This window comes from Colletotrichum navitas (assembly GCF_030913465.1).
Source record: "Colletotrichum navitas strain CBS 125086 chromosome Unknown LY79scaffold_25, whole genome shotgun sequence".
NCBI lineage: Eukaryota > Fungi > Ascomycota > Sordariomycetes > Glomerellales > Glomerellaceae > Colletotrichum > Colletotrichum navitas.
In genome coordinates this window covers 420,927-440,566 of record NW_026850571.1, presented here as the reverse complement: position 1 = coordinate 440,566, position 19,640 = coordinate 420,927, and the positions used below count along the sequence as shown (strand labels likewise).

General features: G+C 53.3%; 8 protein-coding genes across 8 annotated transcripts; 4 read left to right on the top strand and 4 right to left on the bottom strand.

The window, feature by feature from the left end:
- Positions 1-456: 456 nt before the first annotated feature.
- LY79DRAFT_589867 (short-chain dehydrogenase) lies at positions 457-1,340 on the top strand (the record flags this gene model as incomplete). The annotated part of the gene is made up of 2 exons (XM_060561074.1): positions 457-742; positions 808-1,340. 2 exons carry the CDS (start codon positions 457-459, stop codon positions 1,338-1,340), a joined length of 819 nt encoding a protein of 272 aa, XP_060414836.1.
- A 654-nt stretch (positions 1,341-1,994) lies between these two features.
- LY79DRAFT_514253 (uncharacterized protein) lies at positions 1,995-2,747 on the bottom strand (the record flags this gene model as incomplete). Its single annotated transcript, XM_060554585.1, has 1 exon — positions 1,995-2,747. The coding sequence occupies one exon, from the start codon at positions 2,745-2,747 to the stop codon at positions 1,995-1,997; it is 753 nt and encodes a 250-aa protein (XP_060414835.1).
- Positions 2,748-4,629: 1,882 nt separating this feature from the next.
- LY79DRAFT_514210 (uncharacterized protein) lies at positions 4,630-6,234 on the top strand (the record flags this gene model as incomplete). The annotated part of the gene is made up of 2 exons (XM_060554579.1): positions 4,630-5,193; positions 5,257-6,234. 2 exons carry the CDS (start codon positions 4,630-4,632, stop codon positions 6,232-6,234), a joined length of 1,542 nt encoding a protein of 513 aa, XP_060414834.1.
- A 1,337-nt stretch (positions 6,235-7,571) lies between these two features.
- LY79DRAFT_514344 (protein-L-isoaspartate O-methyltransferase) lies at positions 7,572-8,422 on the bottom strand (the record flags this gene model as incomplete). Its single annotated transcript, XM_060554598.1, has 3 exons — positions 7,572-7,710; positions 7,766-8,244; positions 8,321-8,422. The coding sequence occupies 3 exons, from the start codon at positions 8,420-8,422 to the stop codon at positions 7,572-7,574; spliced, it is 720 nt and encodes a 239-aa protein (XP_060414833.1).
- A 992-nt stretch (positions 8,423-9,414) lies between these two features.
- Positions 9,415-10,596, bottom strand: LY79DRAFT_589863 (uncharacterized protein; the record flags this gene model as incomplete). The annotated part of the gene is made up of 3 exons (XM_060561073.1): positions 9,415-9,990; positions 10,058-10,504; positions 10,576-10,596. 3 exons carry the CDS (start codon positions 10,594-10,596, stop codon positions 9,415-9,417), a joined length of 1,044 nt encoding a protein of 347 aa, XP_060414832.1.
- A 1,202-nt stretch (positions 10,597-11,798) lies between these two features.
- On the top strand, positions 11,799-12,350 carry LY79DRAFT_552190 (uncharacterized protein). Its single transcript, XM_060557700.1, has one exon. It carries the CDS (start codon positions 11,804-11,806, stop codon positions 12,302-12,304), a length of 501 nt encoding a protein of 166 aa, XP_060414831.1. The 5' UTR covers positions 11,799-11,803; the 3' UTR covers positions 12,305-12,350.
- A 216-nt stretch (positions 12,351-12,566) lies between these two features.
- On the bottom strand, positions 12,567-13,726 carry LY79DRAFT_669338 (mitochondrial carrier domain-containing protein; the record flags this gene model as incomplete). Its single annotated transcript, XM_060563627.1, has 5 exons — positions 12,567-13,068; positions 13,129-13,276; positions 13,336-13,467; positions 13,524-13,544; positions 13,606-13,726. The coding sequence occupies 5 exons, from the start codon at positions 13,724-13,726 to the stop codon at positions 12,567-12,569; spliced, it is 924 nt and encodes a 307-aa protein (XP_060414830.1).
- Positions 13,727-15,791: 2,065 nt separating this feature from the next.
- Positions 15,792-16,867, top strand: LY79DRAFT_552167 (uncharacterized protein; the record flags this gene model as incomplete). The annotated part of the gene is made up of 1 exon (XM_060557699.1): positions 15,792-16,867. A coding segment is annotated over exon 1 (478 nt), but the record flags the coding sequence as incomplete, so codon positions are not given.
- Positions 16,868-19,640: the final 2,773 nt, after the last annotated feature.

Here is a 19,640-nt window from a genome sequence, read left to right as displayed (position 1 = left end):
TAGGACCTCGCGTCTTCGTGCTCGCTACTGTGCTTTTAAGTGCACGGGTATCGATGCAATTACCCTTCCGTTCTTTGGCCAATACCCGAAACTTAAGTTTTCATCGCCATGTTGGACACTAGGATGGCAACAGACTGACAGATTGGTTGGATGTCAGGACCTGATGAGAGTAGTAATCTGGTCCTCGCCAAACTTTTAGACTAATACAAGACAAATCTTTGTATTAGGGCAGTTAAAAAAGCCACCGCACCAAGCTGGTTTTCTAACCGCTGGCCTGTTTTGCAGCCACCTGCGCTTAAGTCCGGGCGTAAACTCCATGGTTATGGGCTCATATTAAGATGCAAGACGCTGCTACTCCACAACCTTTGAGTACAAAGTTTATCAACACTTTGAGGGTTCTCGTCGCCTGGAACTTGACGCTTCTCGGAAATAGTTCAATGGTCCAGGCTTATCATCATGTCTTCTAAACGCATTGTGCTCATCACCGGTGCCAACACCGGCATCGGGTTCGAGACCATCAGGGCCCTCCTGCAATCTAAAGGACCTTATCACATCATCATGGGGTCGAGGTCTCTTGACAAGGGCGCAGTTGCCATTTCAGAACTTGAAAAAGAGTTTCCATCTACGACCAGCTCTCTGGAAGTCCTACAAGTCGATATTGTGGACGATGATTCCATAACAAAGGCTTTTCAGAGCATTAAGGACAAGCACGGGGTCCTCGATGTTTTGGTAAACAACGCTGGTATGTTTGGCCAAATATTCCAACACCGCTATGAAGAGTATGTTCCTCGTCTAATCAATTGATAGGCGCCAGTTACGACTTCAACCCTCAGAACTACAACCCAGAGGATATTAAGGCCCTCCGTCAAAACTTCAATAAATCATATGATGTCAATACGACAGGCACGCATGTCATCACCCACGTATTCGTTCCTCTTCTTCTCAAATCCTCCGACCCCCGCATTTTGTTCGTAACTAGCGGCCTCTCCAACCTCCACGGCATTGAAACCCTTGGCTTATTGCCCTTTCAGCCCCAGAGTGTCCCGCCGGCGGGTTGGCCGAAGCCCTTCACGGCGCAGGCAGGATACCGCTCGAGTAAAACCGCGCTCAACATGGTTATGCTCCATTGGCACTGGTTACTTAAGGCCGACGGTGTCAAGGTGTGGTGCATCTCTCCAGGGTTCCTGGCCACTGGCTTGGGTGGAAACCCCGAACTGTTAAAGAAGATGGGCGCGGGCGAACCAAGCCAGGGCGGCTTTCTGATCAAACAGGTTGTGGAGGGTGAGCGGGATGCTGATGTTGGAAAGGTTGTGAACAAAGATGGAATTCAACCTTGGTGAGACTTGAACAGCATAAGCTGATGTACGGCTGAGCTCCATATGTCACCGTATCACTTGGCCAATAATGTGTCAGCATTGATGATCCAAATCTTGATTCGCGGCGGGTATGTACGTGGCGCCGAGAATCTGGTTCTTTAGCCCCCTCATTATGCAGCCAACTACATGTATAACCGTACTCGATCACGGACTTCCGGATCGTCGAGCAAGCAGGACTGATGGAACCATGGGGTATTCCTATCCATCCGATCGTAAACTTGTGGCACCGATGAGACGCTTTGCGCAACGTGGACAAAGCGAACGTCGAGTGGCACGAGTACGAATATGGCGGCCACTGGATAACCGAACCTGAAGGCGTCGACGATTTCGTTCGCTTTATCAAACGCAGGATGAAGTAAGCTACTTCAAAAACGATGCTGATGCTAGACCCATTGCCTGTGCGAGCGAGCTCCGAGGAGACGAGGATAAGCATAGGCGGACTAAGGCGAAGAGGCTTTGCGCAGGCATCCCACAAAAGCGGATGAATCGTGGCATCTCTTTCATGTATGAAAATTGTCCAATACTATATTAACTGGTAAAGTGGAATAGCTCGGAAAGTGAGATATCAGGGGAAGAGGGAGTTTCTATCAGACAGGAAGGGAGGACCGTAAGAGGTGGTCAGTAAGTGATGGTTGCAACTTTGCGGACGAACTCATCGTTGCCACCCTTCTGGAGAACATTTTCAAATATCCACCGGCCGACGTCCTCGCGCGAAATGGAGTACCCAATAGCAAGCTGCTCCACGCCCTTGACGGGGTCCTCAATCCCAACTCGGACAGCACCCGACGGTCGCTCCTTGCTGTTGGTGAGGAGACTGGCACGGACAACAGTCCAAGCCTCGTTGCTGGCAAACAGCAGTTCCTCCATGGCGCGCTTGTCCTCATGGGGGACGTGCAGCAGTCCCTTGTAGAGTGGCGCAACGATAAAAGGCATGTCCCTGGCAAACTTTGAGATGCCGGTGCTGCTAAGCCCAAGGATGCGCGGGTTCCCAGAGACACCTTTCTCTGCGCGCAGTTTTCTGACGGCATCGAGCAGGACGGCCATGCCCTTTTCGCACACGTGGACGTCTTCGAGGTTCATCTTGCGCATATCGAACCATGCGCCAATGGAGGAGACGACGGCGTCAACGAATCGGGTTGCGTCTAGAGGCGAAACGAGGTGGCGGGCAACGACGTCGGCATCGTGGGCGTTGCCCTGCGCAACCCGCAGGTTGGGATATTGTTCAGGCAGCAGGATGGAGGCCAGCTTGGAGGGGGTGCGGCACAGGGCGATGCACGTGAAGCCGGCGTCAAGGGAGCGGCGCAGAGCTGACAGGCCGCAGCCGCCGGTGGCTCCGAGGAACAGAATAGTCTTGGGATTTGCGGATGACATGCCGCAAGGTGGTCTGTGCCGGGACGGAACCGATTACGGATGCGAATGGGGGGGCGCTGACGGGGCAGTGAGTCTGGAGCTGGTGGGGCGAGGAGGGGCAGATCGGCTGGAACGGTAATCCACAGATAAGCTTTTCTTCTTCTTCTTTTTTTTTTTTAATCGACGAGTGACAGAGAAGGTTACGTGATGTGGCCAGTGAGATACGATAAAGCACGATAATATTGACTCGGCTCAGATGCAGGATACGATGGTTGGTTCAAAGAGCGATTTGAGCCTGATGAAGATGAAAGAGAGAGAGAGAGAACCTTTCCGTTTCTTTTTTGCAGAACGAGAAATCTCAAGCGCTTTTATCCTACATGGAAGCGGTCCAGAAGATCCCCTGAGAGACGACGATGCGAGGCCTTGCGCAAGCCACAATGGGTCGCGGGAGAGCATAGTTGTGCCGAGTCGGCGTTGAACACCAAAGTTGGAGAGAAACGGCCAAAGGGAGTCAGCAAGGCTGGATTGCGGTTAGAATGTTCCTCCGGTGGCGTCCAATCGGAGACGCCCAAGACCAAGCCACATTCACACACACACTTGTACTCCGTAGCTTACAAGTAAGTACGTACCTAGAGTGGAGACTTTCTCACGTGGTAGTGGGTCTCCACCGTACAAGCCTAGGTAGACCGGACAAGGTTATTGTAAACCAGAAGCACATCACATGACTCACGTGAGTGACTTGGCATTAAACCGAATACGGCATACGCTCACCATGCCCAACCAACGGGGTACGTATCTTATCTCCCCTTCCCTCGTGACGCATAGACGCATAAAGTCAGTCCGTCTCCTACCCGTTGCGTCTCCATCCAACAACCGAAACTCCCTGCGACTCCTCAGGTAAAGCCAGACGAGGTATGTTCACTCCTGAGATCAGATGTGACCAGGTTTCTTGATCCTAGGCCACGATGTTCGAACTTGAGGGGAAGCCTTCAATAACGCGTCATCTATTGCTGCTTTGGCTACCTTTTCGATCTCGCCTGTCCATATACGAATCCGTGCATTAGAACGGCACGAAACTGTTACTCGTTTCCGCCGTTCCATGTGAATATAGATGGCACATGTCGAGTTGGCCTGTCACAGCCGAGCACCCTCCTCCTCAGGGTCGACTGATTCTTCCAAGGAGGCCAGAGACCGCTCTCTCCCAGTAGTTCCTCACGCGAATGCATCATCTGCATTGGGCAACCGGCTTTGAACCCATCCTAAACCCCAGGGGCCTCACTGGCCCTCACGGTACAGGCAACTCCCTGCATGATACTCGCATTCCCCTTGGTCGATCCCACCGGGCTCTCTCCAGCACAGACTGTGTCGTTTCGTTCTGGCCTCGGGTGCCGATGCTAGCTCTATTACTGGGACCAGAACGCAAGCAGGTCTCCTCAAGAATTGGCCAACTGGCTGCGCCGGGAAAAGCATCGTTTGAGTTTCGTCCCAACGTTAGCCCCCGCAACCTTCGTACCCGTTTCCTTCGCAGCCAGGGCAAGTGTCCGGACGCGCAGGAAACGCGGCGGAAAGTTCTAGCTGCGAACTTGAGGAGCACCACGCAAACCCCCGAAATCACAAGCGTGGAGAAGCGGAAAGTCCTCGGGACGGCCATTCTCTACATGCCGGATCCATGCCGTTTCGTTGATCTCTGACGCAAGGCTCATCGAACGGTCGCCCTGCGTTGCCCGCCAATATTAAGATCGCGGCACGCCCGCCGCTGCACTCCTCCGTCTTACAAGGTGTTTTTTTTCCCGACAGGACGTTGTCCATGCCAAGATACGCCTGGTGGTTCGCGCGCTTTTTTTACACCAGCAAACTACTTAGTCGCTAGCGCTTGTCGTTGACTTAGCTCCCCCTCAGCAAGATGCTCGTGGGAAAGTCGGTCCCCGAACTCATCCTCGTGAGGGCCATGGTGGTATTCTTCCAATACCTGGGCCTCCTCTGTTTCCTCTACTTTTGGCTCATCCTCGCCCTCGCCGGCGTGCCCGGCATCGCCCACCCCGTATCCATCGTCATTGAGGTCATCGGCGCCATCGAAATCATCTTCTACTTTGCTTGGTTCGTCCCCTACCGTCGCCGACTGCAAGGGCCCGGGCTCCAACCTACGGAGCTAACGCGAGAGGAGCGGCGCCGCTTCTTCTCCCAAGGTTTGGACCATGCGCCGGATATTGAGCAGTACATCCGCAAGTGGCACTGCAACGCCCATTTGAGCGACATCCGTAGGGAAAATGTCAAAGACTGGTTGATGTGGGCGCTGTTCGAAAAGCAGGGCAACCCGGGGGAACACGACGAGGAGCTGGAGGAGTACATTGCGAATGCCGAGGAGCGGGCCGGCGTCACCATCAAGGAAGGCTACGGCGATTCCACCCCGCTGCGCCTCAGCTTCGATCCCATCGACATCACCCATCGAAGTCTGGTCTTCTACCTTGTAAGTCTTTGCCCCTTCGAGTGGAACCGCGAGGTCCCTCCCCCGACTGACATGTCTCTGCAGATAATAGGCTCGCTCGACTTCTTCGCGACCCTCGTTCTGTTCGTCAGAGGATTCAAGTTCTACCGCCAACCTCGCGGTACCTTCTTCTCCGTTTTCCCCTGGCGGCCCATGACGCTGCTCTCGCCCAATGAGTCGGCCGACCCCAAGCTCAGCTACTTCGTCCGCCCGCACACGTCCACCACCCAGCGGCCCATCCTGTTCATGCACGGCATCGGTGTCGGCATGCTCCCCTACCTCCTCTGGCTGTGGAGCGTTCCCAAAGACGTCGGCATCCTCGCCATCGAGATCCTCCCGGTCTGCTCGCACATCTGCCCGCCCATGCAGACCACCAAGGAGCTCGTCGACGGCATGGATGCCATCATCAAGCAGCAGAACTACAACGACTTTGTCTTCGTCGGCAACTCCTTCGGTACCCTCTTCGTGTCGCCCCTGCTGCAGAGGCCCGAGATCGCGGCCAAGATTGACTCCGTCGTGCTCATCGACCCGGTCTCGCTACTACTCCATCTCCCCGCCGTGGCCTACAACTTCACCCGGCGGAAGCCGAGATGGGGCAACGAGTGGGAGATTTGGTTCATCGCCACGGACCCCATGGTCGCGCAAACGCTCGGCCGCCGCTTCCGCTGGCAGGACTTCATCCTCTGGACGCCACAGCTGCAGGGCAAGCGCACGACGGTGGTATTAGGCGGTGAGGACTGCGTCACGGACCCGGACGCCGTGGCGAGCTACGTCTACTTCGGCGACCTCAAATACACCCGTTACGACAAGATCGAGTGGGCCACGACGCCCGCTCGATGGACGGGCCGTGGCGAGCTGGAGCTGATGTACCTCGCGGGCAAGGACCACGGGCAGGCGTTTCTGAGCATCAAGGACATGCCGCAGATTGCCAAAGTGGTGATCGCGTACACGCACCTCAGCGGGGTCATGGACTCGAGGCAAGCCGACGTGGCGAAGGAGGAGGAGGAACTGAGTCAGACTTGATACCTTTGGCTATGGTTTTTGAATTGAATGTGCCATCTTCTGTTGCGCCTTAAGACCATCCTCTACAGCATCGTACCTATGTCTAAGTGATGCACTTCCTGTCCGAGGGGCACACCATCGTTCTATGTTTGAACTACGCTTAATTCTGCGGGGATGTAGATTCCCGACAGATTTCAACTACACCAGAAACACTCAGTATAACCCGGCATTCCCCAATACCTAAATGATCGTCCAAGCAACACGGCTTGGATCGAGGCCGTTTCATCATTGATGTCGCCCAGTCGTCGAGCGCTTACCCGATGTTGGATTTCCACGACCAGAAGATCCAACTCTCTCATCGCCCGACAGCGAAGGCACCCTCTTCCCTTGGTTTCTAGAGCCATGCGGTTGTGGCGGTGCGCAGCAGTCGACGCTCCAACTCTTCCTCCCCAACCTGTCGAACTTGACAGTCTCGCAACATCGCCTTCGACGGTGCTGTCTTCCCCATGCCCGGGTCCGAGGGCCAGCTGAGGTCAGAGAGGAAAGCATAGCAGACACTCGCCTGCTCGTATCAGCCGAGCATGGAATTGATGGCCTCGGACAGCTCCGCGCTGCTCGTCTTGTCGATGCAGCAAGTGTAAACTCAGATGTAATCGTACCCACGGCTCTGGGCGAATTTGCAGTTGCCCCGGGCCTTGCTGCACCCAGCCATCGATATTATGTCCTTCTGCGGATCGCAGGCATCCTGCAGGGTGACTTCGTCTTTCCCTCAGGTGTGGGAGAGTATAGCAAACTCTGGCGCGTTATCTCCTTCAAAGTTGACAAAGCATCTGAGAGGCTGCCTCTCCTGCTTGGTTACCAAGAGTGTCTCATCTCGACAGTTTCTCAGGAAGGATGCTCCTACTAGTGGGAATGAGGGGCAAAGATATTGACGATTGGCGGCGGGGTTGCAGGTTGAGTTCTTATGCCTGGTAACCCATGATGCCCGAAGACCTCTGACACGCCATGCCACCTGCAAGACGATATGAAAGCTAACAATATCAAACCAAAGCTGCTTACGGGGATCACATATACCAAACAATCATGTTCGCAGTGTTGTTGTATGTTGCTGGTCATAATAGAGACAGTTGAATCTTACAAAGGATACATGGAATGTTGAGCCCAGTCAGCGCATTGCTCGAAATCTGTTGTTCAAGTGACGCAGCAAACTCATTGTGAAATCGAAGCTATAGCAACAGACAGAGCCGATGCCTTCTCCATCTATCATGCTGGTCTGCATTCCGGGTTCATCATCGGTGCAGTATATCGTACATGGTCGTTGCAAATTATAAATCGTAACCATCGTAGGCTGTATGGGTTTACGGCTTAGGCGCATCAGTCAGAGGCACGTATCGAACCCCAAACAGCCTCTCCTTGACAACGGAGCCATCTTCTTTCTTGTCAACAGCCCAAATATACTGGCCCTGGCCGTTGTCGTCCTCGACGGGGATGAACATCCTGTTGCTTCAGTGAGAATCGGCTCATAGACGGAACGGGGAAATGGGCAGCGCACCTCCCGGGAGTACGGAGCTGGTCCACCAGCTCCTGATGGAGCTCCACCGCGGCGGCGCCGACATGGATGGCGTCCCAGCCGGTTCCCGCATCCTCTTCACCCTCCTTAGACGCCTCGACCCACCCCTTCCTCCCGTCGCCGACGCGGAACCTCACCCGGCCGGTCTTCAACAAGGACCTCCCGTCGGCGCTCTTGGTCATGTTCTTCTCGCCGAGGTCCCGCAGTGCCTGGATGTGTTCCAGCCCCACGACGAACCCCTTTTCCCCCGCGAGCTCGGCGAGGAGGTGGGCCAGGTACCCGGAGCCAGATCCGATGTCGAGCACGCGCGGCGCAGGCTTCTTCTCTGAAGGGACGATGTACGGGAGGAGGGATTCGGCGGCGGTGGCGTGCATGTGGGGGGCTGAGATGGTGGCCTTGTGGCCTATGGACTGGGGGGAGTCCTGATAGGGTGCGCTGGGGGCGTAGTGTGCGCGGTCGACCTGAGTTCATGGCGGCTTCAACAGCAGTTCAGGCGGAGGAGTCGAAGGGCTCGCTCGAGGTAGAAAGGGGAGTCACCTTGAGGAATGCATCCTTAACCCTTTGATCCTTGATGAGCCCACGATTCCACATGTTATCGATCAGCTCCTGGTTTGTCGCGCCTGAGCTCCGCCACGCCATGGTGAAGTCAAGGGCGGGCGTCTGGTGCAAGAAGCGGGCAGTAAGGTTGGTAGATGTCGAGCTCCAGAGGAGCTGAAGAGCTCTCTCGGTCGATGGGCGTCGAGGAATCGTGGTGGCGGACGAGTGTGAAGGCTCTGCGGGTTCTTCGCTTCGCTTTTATTCGTTATGTCCAAAAGTCACGGAAAAGATGGAATAGTGACATTCCACAGGTCGGAGTAGTTGTGGTTATGTTGAGTTGGTAAGGCAGCGGAGAGGAGGTTAGGGAGTTCAATGGGCTTGCGTGTAATGTGCATCGTTCCCAATGTTTCCCGAGCTTCCAGCAGTGACAGTATGGTGACAGTGACAGTGAGGGGTATAAAGTACCTACCCTAGTTACCTACCTAAGTACCTAGAGTAGCACTAGGCAACTAAGTATGTACCTAGACCATTGGTAGGTGGCCCGCGCCCGGTCTCCAGTACCACCGATGCAACGAGGTGGCCCCAATGGCGCTGTCACACCCCAAACCTTTCTTCCCCTCCTGGAAACCTTGTTGATAGGTGCTGAACTCTCGACCCCACCATGCCATACATCATCCTGCCGCAAACACCTCACACACATATATACCTACTACCTGACCCTGGGCATCCCAGGCTCAAACGGAAACGACCGGGACCCTGGATCAATAAGAAGTCGAGTTATATCATACCATTTGGGAAAAGTACCGCCAAAAGCGACATCAACAGCTTCATAGAACATGGCAAAATCAAGTAGGCATAACAACGTACTGAAGAAAAACTTTGAGAAAAAAAATCAGCATTGATGATGCCAAGGACGACACCTAAAGTGTGCTCCTTGTCCCGTATGTGGATTACCCTGCGCCCAGTTCCTATCCCTTCAAAAAAAACACCCCGGTAAAGTGTGCAACACTCAAGGAAACAGCCCGATGCCCATGTCGTAGACGCGTGGATCCAATATCTACACGACACATGTTAAATAAAAAAAAGCGCACATGCTATACCACCCTCTCCGAAGACTCGCCCTCAGCGATGATGGGCACTGGCAGCCCGCGGTCGGGGCTCTGCAAAACCAGTTGCTCGTGGCGCCGCGCCTTCAGATAGTCGCTGAGAGACCTGATGAGGATGAACCACCCGACTACCATCAAGATATACGCGATCCACTCCTGTCCCGTAATGTCCGTCACACCGCCGCCGCCCTCGCCCGTCACCGCGTTGGGGTCGAAATTGTGTGAGTTGGGGTCCGGTGGTGCAGCGTATCCGTCTTGGCCGTTCATCTTGGGCGGCCGGTCGCCTTCCGTCGTGCCCTTCATATAGAAACCATACTGAATTAGAGTGACACCAAGACCAGCACGCGATCCATTCTTGGCGGCGTGGGTTGAGTGGAGAAGGTAGGTGAGAATAAAGCCGACGACCTGGAACGACATGGAGATCATGCCGTTCCAAAGGAAGCTGAAGAGAGACCCGACCGGCATGCCGTCGATGTATACTTCATCAGGCCCGCCGAGGCCGGGGGCCAGAATGGTCGTCTCCCAATAAGGCGGCGCCGCATCAGCAGCGGCCTGCTCATACGTCTAGAGGGGGAATGTTAGTATGCGAAGGACAGCACATCTTCGGGTTGGGTAAATGGGCCGGACGTACTGGAGGTTGCTCCTCCTTCGTCTGGCCGCCACGTTCCGGCTTGGCCGTCAAGTTGGAAAAGACGCCCTCATTCTGGATGCCACTACCGTAGATGCGGAATGGAGTCGCAGGGGCATCGGCAGCCGATGCTGTCGTCGAGGGGGGAAATTGGGTGATCTGCCTGTCGGTGTGGGGTCGCCCATCGGAGGAAGGGTTGCGCTGCGCGTCGGCCGAGACGAGGGTCGAGTCAGCGCGGACTAATCTTTGTCGGTCGTCGGCGTCGTCATCGCTATCGTCGCCGTCGGTATCAAATGCGTCGGCGAGCGTCGTGTCGACTCGGCGGGTATCGCGGTCGCGCGAAGACGCTCTCGAGTGGAAGGAAGGAGGAGGCGAGTTTGGTATGGACTGCGGGTGTCTTGGCGGAGCGGAATTAAGGCTGTTGAAGTCGTCTTCGTCTTGGGCATTCACCTAAGAACGGGTGAGTCAGTTGTTAATAATCAGCAAAGAGCAAAAGGCGAAAGCCAGTTGGCATTACGTACCCTCTCATATCGTCCAGCCATTTTGAGGAGTGTTGTATGGTTTTTTGTTGTCTTGGAACCGAAGGACTCGAGCAAACCCCTTTCGCCACCAAGGACGAGACAAGTAACGTTGCGGTGTTGGAGGAGAGATGGAAGACGAGGATTGTCGGTAAACGTAGGGGAATCGGAGTTTGCAAAGGAAATCCCGGAGGAATCGCAGGGGAAAATGGATAAGTCGAGGCAAGACGAAATAAGTAAATAAAGGAGCGACGGGGATGTTGTTTTACTGAAGAAACAGAGGAAATAAGGGTGATGGTCGCAGCGACTGGAAAAACTACGCCATCAGGTTAGGTCGGCTTGGTTCCGGTTGTGTTGGTTGAAGGTGATGAGAATGAGAGACAAATGCAGAGACAGGGACGGAGAGGAGAGTCAGTGTGTATTCAGCACCTGTCGCACGACCCCGGGCGCTCTCGCTGCTCGCTTCGCCTCACTGCTAATCTGCATGTCCGGTCAGTCAGGGAGACAGCGGGTTACATAATACAAGGCATTTGCCGCTAAGGGGTCCCCCTTGTGACAGTGGAGGTGGAGTGTGCGACGAGCGTCACTGTGTCACCAGCTCGAGGGGGTGATCCAAGGATGGGGGGCAAGGGGACACGATTACGTACTCAACAATCACTACCTAGGTACGGATACGGAGTACAGAGTGTAGGTGGTTAGGTATTGCGTGAGAGAAGGTGCTGGAATGAATCGAGGGGAGGGACAAGAAGGAAGGCACTTGGGAATGGTTCTTCCCACCCAGCCAACGGCTGCCTCGTTCCGGGCTCGCCTGGAAACGGACACGGGATGACTGTTATGCCTCAGGCCAAAGTCATGCGCATAACCTCGATTGCGTTGGAACTGAAGTACGTACCTATCCATCGAAGGCGGTCCCTCTCCAAGATCTTTGTGGCCAATTATAGATGTCTTAATACCCCCACCTCAGTGCCATTTAACTCCCATTTCCTATTATGGCCTAATGCGGCTTAGTCCCGGCGCAGTGCATCCCCTTGGCTCCGACAAATGAATTCTTCCATATCTGCCATCCGATGCAAAATCCTTGACGTCGTTGATGGGATTCTGAGCTAGGTACGGAGTATTGCCCTCTGTCGCATCCACCCCTCCGGCGCCTGCCACCTTCCCCGCGGCGAGACCATGACAGACGGGACTCGATAGACCCATTCACATATCTCCATATCGCACGCAGCCCACCATGGCACGCACAACGAGCGTATGTTCCTCCCCTTCACTCTCTGCTCGCCCCTCGCCCTTCGCCCACACCTCTCGTCATGTCACTAACACGTCCTTCTCCCTTTCGCAGCAAGCGTATAGGCACTTTCGCACCGCCCTTGCCCTGTGGCCCAAGGACAACCTCCGCCCTGAGACCCAGTTCAAAGAGATCATCCAGAGAGGCGTCGAGAGGAGGTACACAGCGCCCAACGTCGACGAGGCAAACGAGCTCAAGCAGGCGAATGCGCTATTCGCCCTGGCTAATGACCGCTTCAAGAAGAGGGTAAGCGACAAACGCCTCGCTCTACTCGTACCCCCCAATCCATCTGACCAATCTCAGTTCCCCCTCAATGGCCAACTTCTCAAGCCCGCGAGCCAGCCGACCTACTTCCAAGACCTATTAAGAGAGCTCGAGGAGGCCCCTACCAGAGGATGGTTGAAGAACATGTCCAAGAAATTGTCGGGCATGTTCCGGTTCGAATAACCGATCAGGGGCACGAAACACACACACACACACACACACACACACACACATATATGTATATATATATCACGCCCAGATTAAACACCGAGGCGTCGAACTGTGTTGGCGGACGGACGGCAGAACATGGGCCGCCTGAATGAAATGGGTGGGCGCAGCCGCCTGGCCTGTGTATGATATCATGTACAACATCTGTACCCTGTATAGCGTCTATACCAAAACTTAGAACCTCGACGCCAATGTATTTCGAAACAACCAATTTTTTTTAGATGTATCTTCCCTCGGGATCCATCTTGTTCATGAGGTCCATGCTCTTCTCGTACATGGTAAACACCAGACCGCCGCTCACCACCAGACGCGCCAAACGCGGTACCGCGCCGCTCCACAGCGTCAGCACGCCCTCCTGCCTGAGGATCATGGCCGCACACCGGAACGAGTTGCCGTACTGGGCCCGCGCCGTGATGCTCTGCATGCGCGTCTTGATCGTATCAAGGGGCTGGGTGGCGTAGACCGTAATCACGCCGGCGATGCCTCCCATGGCGAACGTCCCGACGGCGCCCAGCTTCTCCCCCGGCGCCGTGTATGACTCGGCCATCTGCTTGAGCATGTTGTACGCGCTGAACCGTACCGCGCTGTTCGCCGCCTGTCGGGCCGTCGTCGGTACGAAGCCTTGGAAGAAGCCACGAAGTCCACGCTCGCGTGCGATAATGGGAACGGCACTGAGGAAGCCGCGCATACGGGGTTTGCCGGACTTCTTGTCATCGATCCTGAGACGGCAGGTCAGCAGCGGAGCAGGACAATTCACGTAGATTCAGTTGATTACGCACAACGTCGTCTTGATGCTCTCGAACGGTGTCACAGCAAGAGCTGATTCCGTCACACCAGCGCCGAAGCCGGCAATAACAGTCTTGGGACCGGAAATATTACCGTCGGCGTCGGAAAGCAGCTTCTTGTACTGGTCAAAGGCCACGAATCCTGTTATTTGAATGTCAGCCGCCTCCAGATCGCATCACAACCGTCGCTAGGCCACGTACGGATACCGGCCTTGAGCGAGTTTCCGATGATCAACGTCGTGCACCCGGCATACCACTGCGCTCCGAAGGGCGGCCACGGCAGCCTTTGTCCAGCAGTCACGTTCCGATTCAGCTGTGACCGGGTCTTGGCAACTTTCGGGGATTGTTAAGGTCAATCGCGGCTGTTTATGGATCGCGGAGGGTCTTACATTCGGCAGGGTAGGTTATGGCTGTCGAGGCGGTTAGCATTGCTCGTTGTGCGTCCCCCCGTCTTTCGCCGTCGCGACTCACCAATCTCAACAGCGCCGGCCGAAGATCCAGCCAGAATGGATCGCAGGACCGTGGGCCCGCCCTTCTTGACGGGCTGAGACTCATCCTTTGTCGCCGCGGTGGCACTGGTCGCGGTCGACATCGTGGGCGGAGGAGGATCTGGGAAGCGTGCCCGAGGTTATCTGAGTGGCCGGGGAACTTTTTTTTTGGAGGCAATTGGAGAGGATGTTTGACGTGCAGATGCGTCGCTGCGTCCGACATCGCGGGGTGTGGAGACTTGGAAATTCGGCAGGTACGTACAGTTTGTTGCGTTGACACCGTCCAAAACCTTTTACATGGTCCATGCACAGAAACCCCCTATTTTCTAAAAACTAAAAAACCTACTTTCTAGTATATCTACTTATATAAAAAGAATATAATTTTCTAAAAATATATAAAACTAGGTATACTAGTCTACTACTTATATAAATTTACTTATACTTATAGCTATTTACCTAGATTTAATATCTAAGATTCTAGAAATATAGGCCTAGACGCTGTAAACGCAACAGGGAAGTTTTTAGTGGTTACGTTAGTAGCATCTAAATTAGGAATTTTGATTTAGATGCTACTAACGTAACCACTAAAAACTTCCCTGTTGCGTTTACAGCGTCTAGGCCTATATTTCTAGAATCTTAGATATAACAGTAAGCTTTAATTATTAAATTTTATAAAAAATAAATTATATAGAAAAGGCTATAAAGTATATTATAAGATTATTCTAGATTTATAGCTAATACTTTGAGGCTAGAAGCCCTACTTTTGGCTTTTTTGGTTTTTAGAAAATGGGGGGTTTCTGTGCACGGACCATGCAAAAGGTTTTGGACGGTGCCAACGCAACAAACTGTACCTCTCTGTCCGGAGGGGTCTTGACGTAGGTAGTAGCTCATCGAGACAGCTCAGTCTATCACTCAATTACTCAACACAACCACACCACCTAACAGACACAAATACTCCAGCAAGTTACAACTTTAAACAACACACGTGCTGTTCACTCAGTGTTATTTTGACGGTCTTTAGAAACAAATTCACTGCCGTCGCAGCCGATCGTATGAACGGCCTCGCCACGCTTCAAAACATCTCCTCGTCCGGCACCACAATAACATTATACTCAGAATCAGAGAATATCTAGAGCAGAGCAATTATTTTGCGTAGGTTACACTCATTTGCCGGATAAAGACACAGCGCTGAGATACTCAAGACACCCTGTCCATATAGTTGTTGCACCGTCAAAGGGAGCCACAAGAGGAAGTCCTGCTGCAGTAAGGTCCAATTTATACCCGTGTGGAACTGGGTATATTTGAGAAGCTTCTCCGTATAACCTTAGTCATACTGTACCGAGTATACGAGGTAAGAATAGGTAGGGTTTGAAAGGTTTTCTAGTGGTTTTTGCTCATTTTGTATAGAATAGAATTTGACATATATACTAGTTAATAGATAATTAAACAGGTAAATGTAAAGAGATCAATAGTACTACATAGGGTCGGAGAGTTTTCTCTTTGAGCATCCAGGCTACACATAGCCTGCCTTGTCTCCCAGGGTCGGTAAGACTCCGTCAACTGTACATAGGAGTATGGCTGGTTTCCGAGCAGGCCAATTGACAGCCGGTGCCATGTTGTGTAAGCGACTTTATTATCTCAGTAGCCTGTCAAAAACTTCGGAGTATGTGCTGGAAATCAACCAGTACCAGCCGTGATCTAACATTTGGTAGCTTGGGGACTTGTAATAATAACATTCCACGCCGTATTGCCATCGTTATTGGAACTGGAGACGCCGGTGTAATTGGAATCCTGGCTAACACCAACATTCTTACCGTATCTGGCTTCGGTCTCCGATGCCGTGACCGTAATGCACGAGTAGGTCTGATCAGAAATGCTACCCCTACAGCCATTGTTACATTAGGTGCCGGTCGATAGGTTGAGAGAGACGGCGGCCAGCCCAAAAGTGACTCTGCAAGACGTCATCTGATGACTCTCCGACACGGAATAGCCCGGGAAGTCATGGCGGCGGTCAAAAAGGGGGTTTGGTGCAGAAAAAAAGGTAAACTGCGTGGATGCGATCATTTGACGCGAGAGATTGGACCTGGACCGAAAGGAAGGATAGGAAAAGATCAAGTTGTCAAAGAAGCGAATGCATGTATAAAACGAGAGTTGAGTTGCGAGAATCATTGGTCGAGATTGAATATATTTTTACGTGTATTTTAGTGAATGAAAGCGGCAAAGACCCCTCGGTAATATAGCGTTGAAGCTGCGAAAGAAGGCTATCGCAAGGCAGCAATGTGCAAGTGGAAAGGGGCGGTCTGATTCCCTGGCATACAGTATTCGGAGTGTCTTCTATCTGTGTAGCCCGTTTCACAAAATGATTCACAAAATAATAGCTCGTAGTGTTGTCGTTGAGACCAGGACCGTGGCGAGCTATCTCGCAACCGGGCGTGTAAGGAAAATAGCAGGCTGGTTCGGATCAAGAAATTATAGGGCTGAAACTTCCGGAGGAGTATTGCTGGATTCAATGGAGCCAATTGTTTTTGGATCGTCCGTCATCATGAAAAAGGGGATTAACAGCGTCGTAATCAATTTGTTAAGCACCAAATGGAGTCGAACACTGTTCCGTTTTGGGCGTACGCGGTATCGGAGCACACTCGAGAATGATGTATATCCTAGATTTTGGATCATTCCAATCTTGCTCCAAGGCCACCATCTCGAGCGGGAGTTGAAGCCGTGCGACAACCTCAGCGATCCGTTGCTTGGGGGAAACCATGGTTGTGCTGCAGTAGGAGAAAGGTCGAACATACATAAAGACACAAGGAGAGTCCCATTCTATCGTGTTCAATGCGTAAGCTAATGATGGTCATGCCTAGGTAGTCCAGAGGCCGAGGACATGCCAGACTTTTAGGGCCGACTTTGGCGCCGTATGGCCTGCCGCCTGCAAGGGCTCAGACTGGGCAGCCGAGTTCGCGCCCCAGGATGGACCGGCCTCTCTTGACACAGCTGGTTAGGCCTAGTATTGTGCCGCCTGTTTGGGTCTGTTTCTCTAAGGTCGGAATCCGAGGACCATTGTATCTTGGCGGCCGATGAGCGATATACGACATTGACTATCTGCATGCCTCCTGTTCGAGTACTCAGTCAAGCAGATAGACCTCTAGCACAAGACACTTTTTGTGCTGATAGTCAAAAGGGGGCCCCCTTGCCTCGAGCCCCTGCATTCCGTCATGCAAATTGTGCTTGATGAACACGCCGTGGAGCTGTTCGTTGTGTGATATCATACGTAGATCAACGCCACTAGTTACGAGTGCATTCAACACAGGTTCACAGCACAGAGAGGGGGAGTCCGCTGTTGCCCATTGATGTTCAGTAGGTTAACGTATGTGACATCACCGCCAACCCAGCATACGAGCATATCACCCTTCACGCCGCCTTCATCGTAGGTGATGCCTGCAAGCGCGCGAAGTGCGGCTGGCGCGGAGAAGGAAAACACGAATTAAAATTGGGGAGATTGTCTTGGAGTCTGGGACGAGACTTGGTAGGCGAGTAGCCAGATTCACGAGACAACAGGGAGACCCAGGCCTTGGGCAAAGAGGTTCCCACTTGCCAGCTGGCTCGCAAGAACAGGCCTAGCTGTCTTTGCGTCCGAGACGGCTATCCTGTATTCTTTTAGGGGGGCAGAGGGCTACCAGACAATGGGGTTAATCGAGACTCCCAGGTTAGCGGCCGTTGAGGCGGTAACCGTACATACATGCGGGATACGATAGGGAGGGTTTATGCGAGGCGCAAGTGTGGCTAAGCGTTACTTTGTCAGAGGCTCATTTCATAGCACAGTTGACTGTCAGGCACAGGACAGGCACCAAACACCGAACAATGATGCACGGTACTAAGTGTGTGCGACTTCGGGGTCCTTGGAACTCCCGCCTCCAGGGTGTCGCGGCTCCCGTGGGCGTCTCTAGACAATCAGTTGTACGTATTCGTACATACACTCAGTGGACAAGCGGAAAGTCGGGCTGGCGCCACAGCGGACCTGGTCCCCCGAAAGTTGACGTAGACAAGGGCGTGCTTCCCGGAAGAGCCCCGGCACGTGGTCGTTACCCCCAAGTCTCCGTCTCTGACTGTCGTGGCATCACGTCTTTTACGCTTGCCATTCTTTTTGTTTCCAGCCATGATGTGTAAGACTGCAATTCCGTTCTCTGACGCCCACATCCGACTCAGCGATTGAACCCTACTATGCAATGCACATGTACGTAGCATAGCGCTCATGAAGCTCATCTACCGGGTTTAGAACGCCAAATACCAGGGCATTTCCACCGATTCTGGGAATCGAGACTGCCTTGACCGAGCAAACGCTAACGACCAGTGGACGGCCTTTGAGGTGCCATTGATTCTGATACGGGTATGCTTATTGTCAGAGTCTACAGGGCCCAAGGTTGGTAGGTTATCCTGGTATTCCTCCCCAACTGGAACCCAATCGTTCTCGGAATCTTGGTTCTACCCGCGCGGAAGTGTACCATGCAACGTAACCCATCTGGGAGGTGGCCCGTTTGACCGTTTCGCGGCCATGCTATACCCCCTCAATATTGCCAACACGTATGGGCCGGTTGCGGCATTTCATGCGGCTGCAGTGTCATGAAGCCCGTGTGGAGGCCTCGATTCGTTTCACTACCGAGTGATACCTGGCGTTCAGGGGATCTTGCAAAGTGAAAACAAGACCTTTCGTCGTCATCCCGTGCTTGAACGAGACAGTTTCGTGGCCAGTCAAGCAGAGCTCCCAGCTTCAGATCCAACCGCCGCGGCTAATCGGCAGGGCTGCCTGCAGCGGCTGACGCCAAGGAACTCCCTCACGCGGCAGACTTTGGGGGAAATAACGGATCCCATGAAGATCTTCCTATCCGTACAGTTGTTGCTACGGGACAGCACCCTTCTGTGGCAGTTAAGATGTTTAAGAAAGTGACAACAATACCCTTTGGAATGGATTTCTCTCATGATTGCTTACGTTCAACTATTCCCTGCGAAGCCCAGCAGCACAAGCTATCATGTGCCCCTCTTCAACTGACTGGGGGGCCATCTAATTTAGCTAGCTCTTTGAAATCCAGGCACAGTGGTATCGTCAAATCCCATGACGACGAGAAAGGATTTGATTTCAGGGACCTGACGAACTCCTTTGCCGTTCTGCGAACACCTGAGACGGGCTTCTCAATACTTCCTTCGTTCGCAGCACCGCCTTGGCAGCCAGCCACACGCAAAGCTGTACTGGCATCAAGCACAGCCTCGGCCAGCTGACGACTCGTTTTTGCCATTGGGCCAGTCTCGGCCCGCATCAGCCGCGAGAGTCCTGCGTTTGTATCCGTACGGACACTTCTGATCCAAGCAGCGCCGACGACCAGGCAACATCCCAGCAGCCGCTATACTAGGTACCATACGCTGCTGCTACGTACCGTAGATCCGGGGACTTGTTCGCACGCGTGTACTACAGGGTAGTATGTGTGTACGTACATTGTATGTTTCTCCCCCTGAGTCTTGCAGTACGGTGGTGTTGGTTTTCTTCGTTTTTTTTGCATTTGCTTCTTCCTTGAGTCTCGAAACCCAATCCAAAGTCTTGTGATTAGTGGCCCACGCTCTTTACCGCTGGCCTCCTCAAGAATGCAGCTCATCGTCGGCAAAACGAACCATCCAACCAGCCACCCACTTTGTCCAGCTTCCAACTCGACCGTCTCTCACTTTTCCATCGATACGTGGGTACAAACGGCTGGCGATCAACAATAGGATACCCACCAGGCACATAGCCTATTCGTCACTCTTGCGCTCATAGCTCCAGTCCGCCCTATATCGGGTTTTGATCCAAAACCCCCCTAACCACCCGTCGTCCTGCAGCTGCATGTCGATCACTCACTCTACTTTCTCACTGAGATCCCTTTCAACCACGCGACACACTTCTCCCGTCTACGGTGTCCTTCCGCCAAGAGATACCCCGACTACAGTGGGTATTGCCATCTTGCAAACAAAAAAAAGTCAAGTCACTCATCACCCACA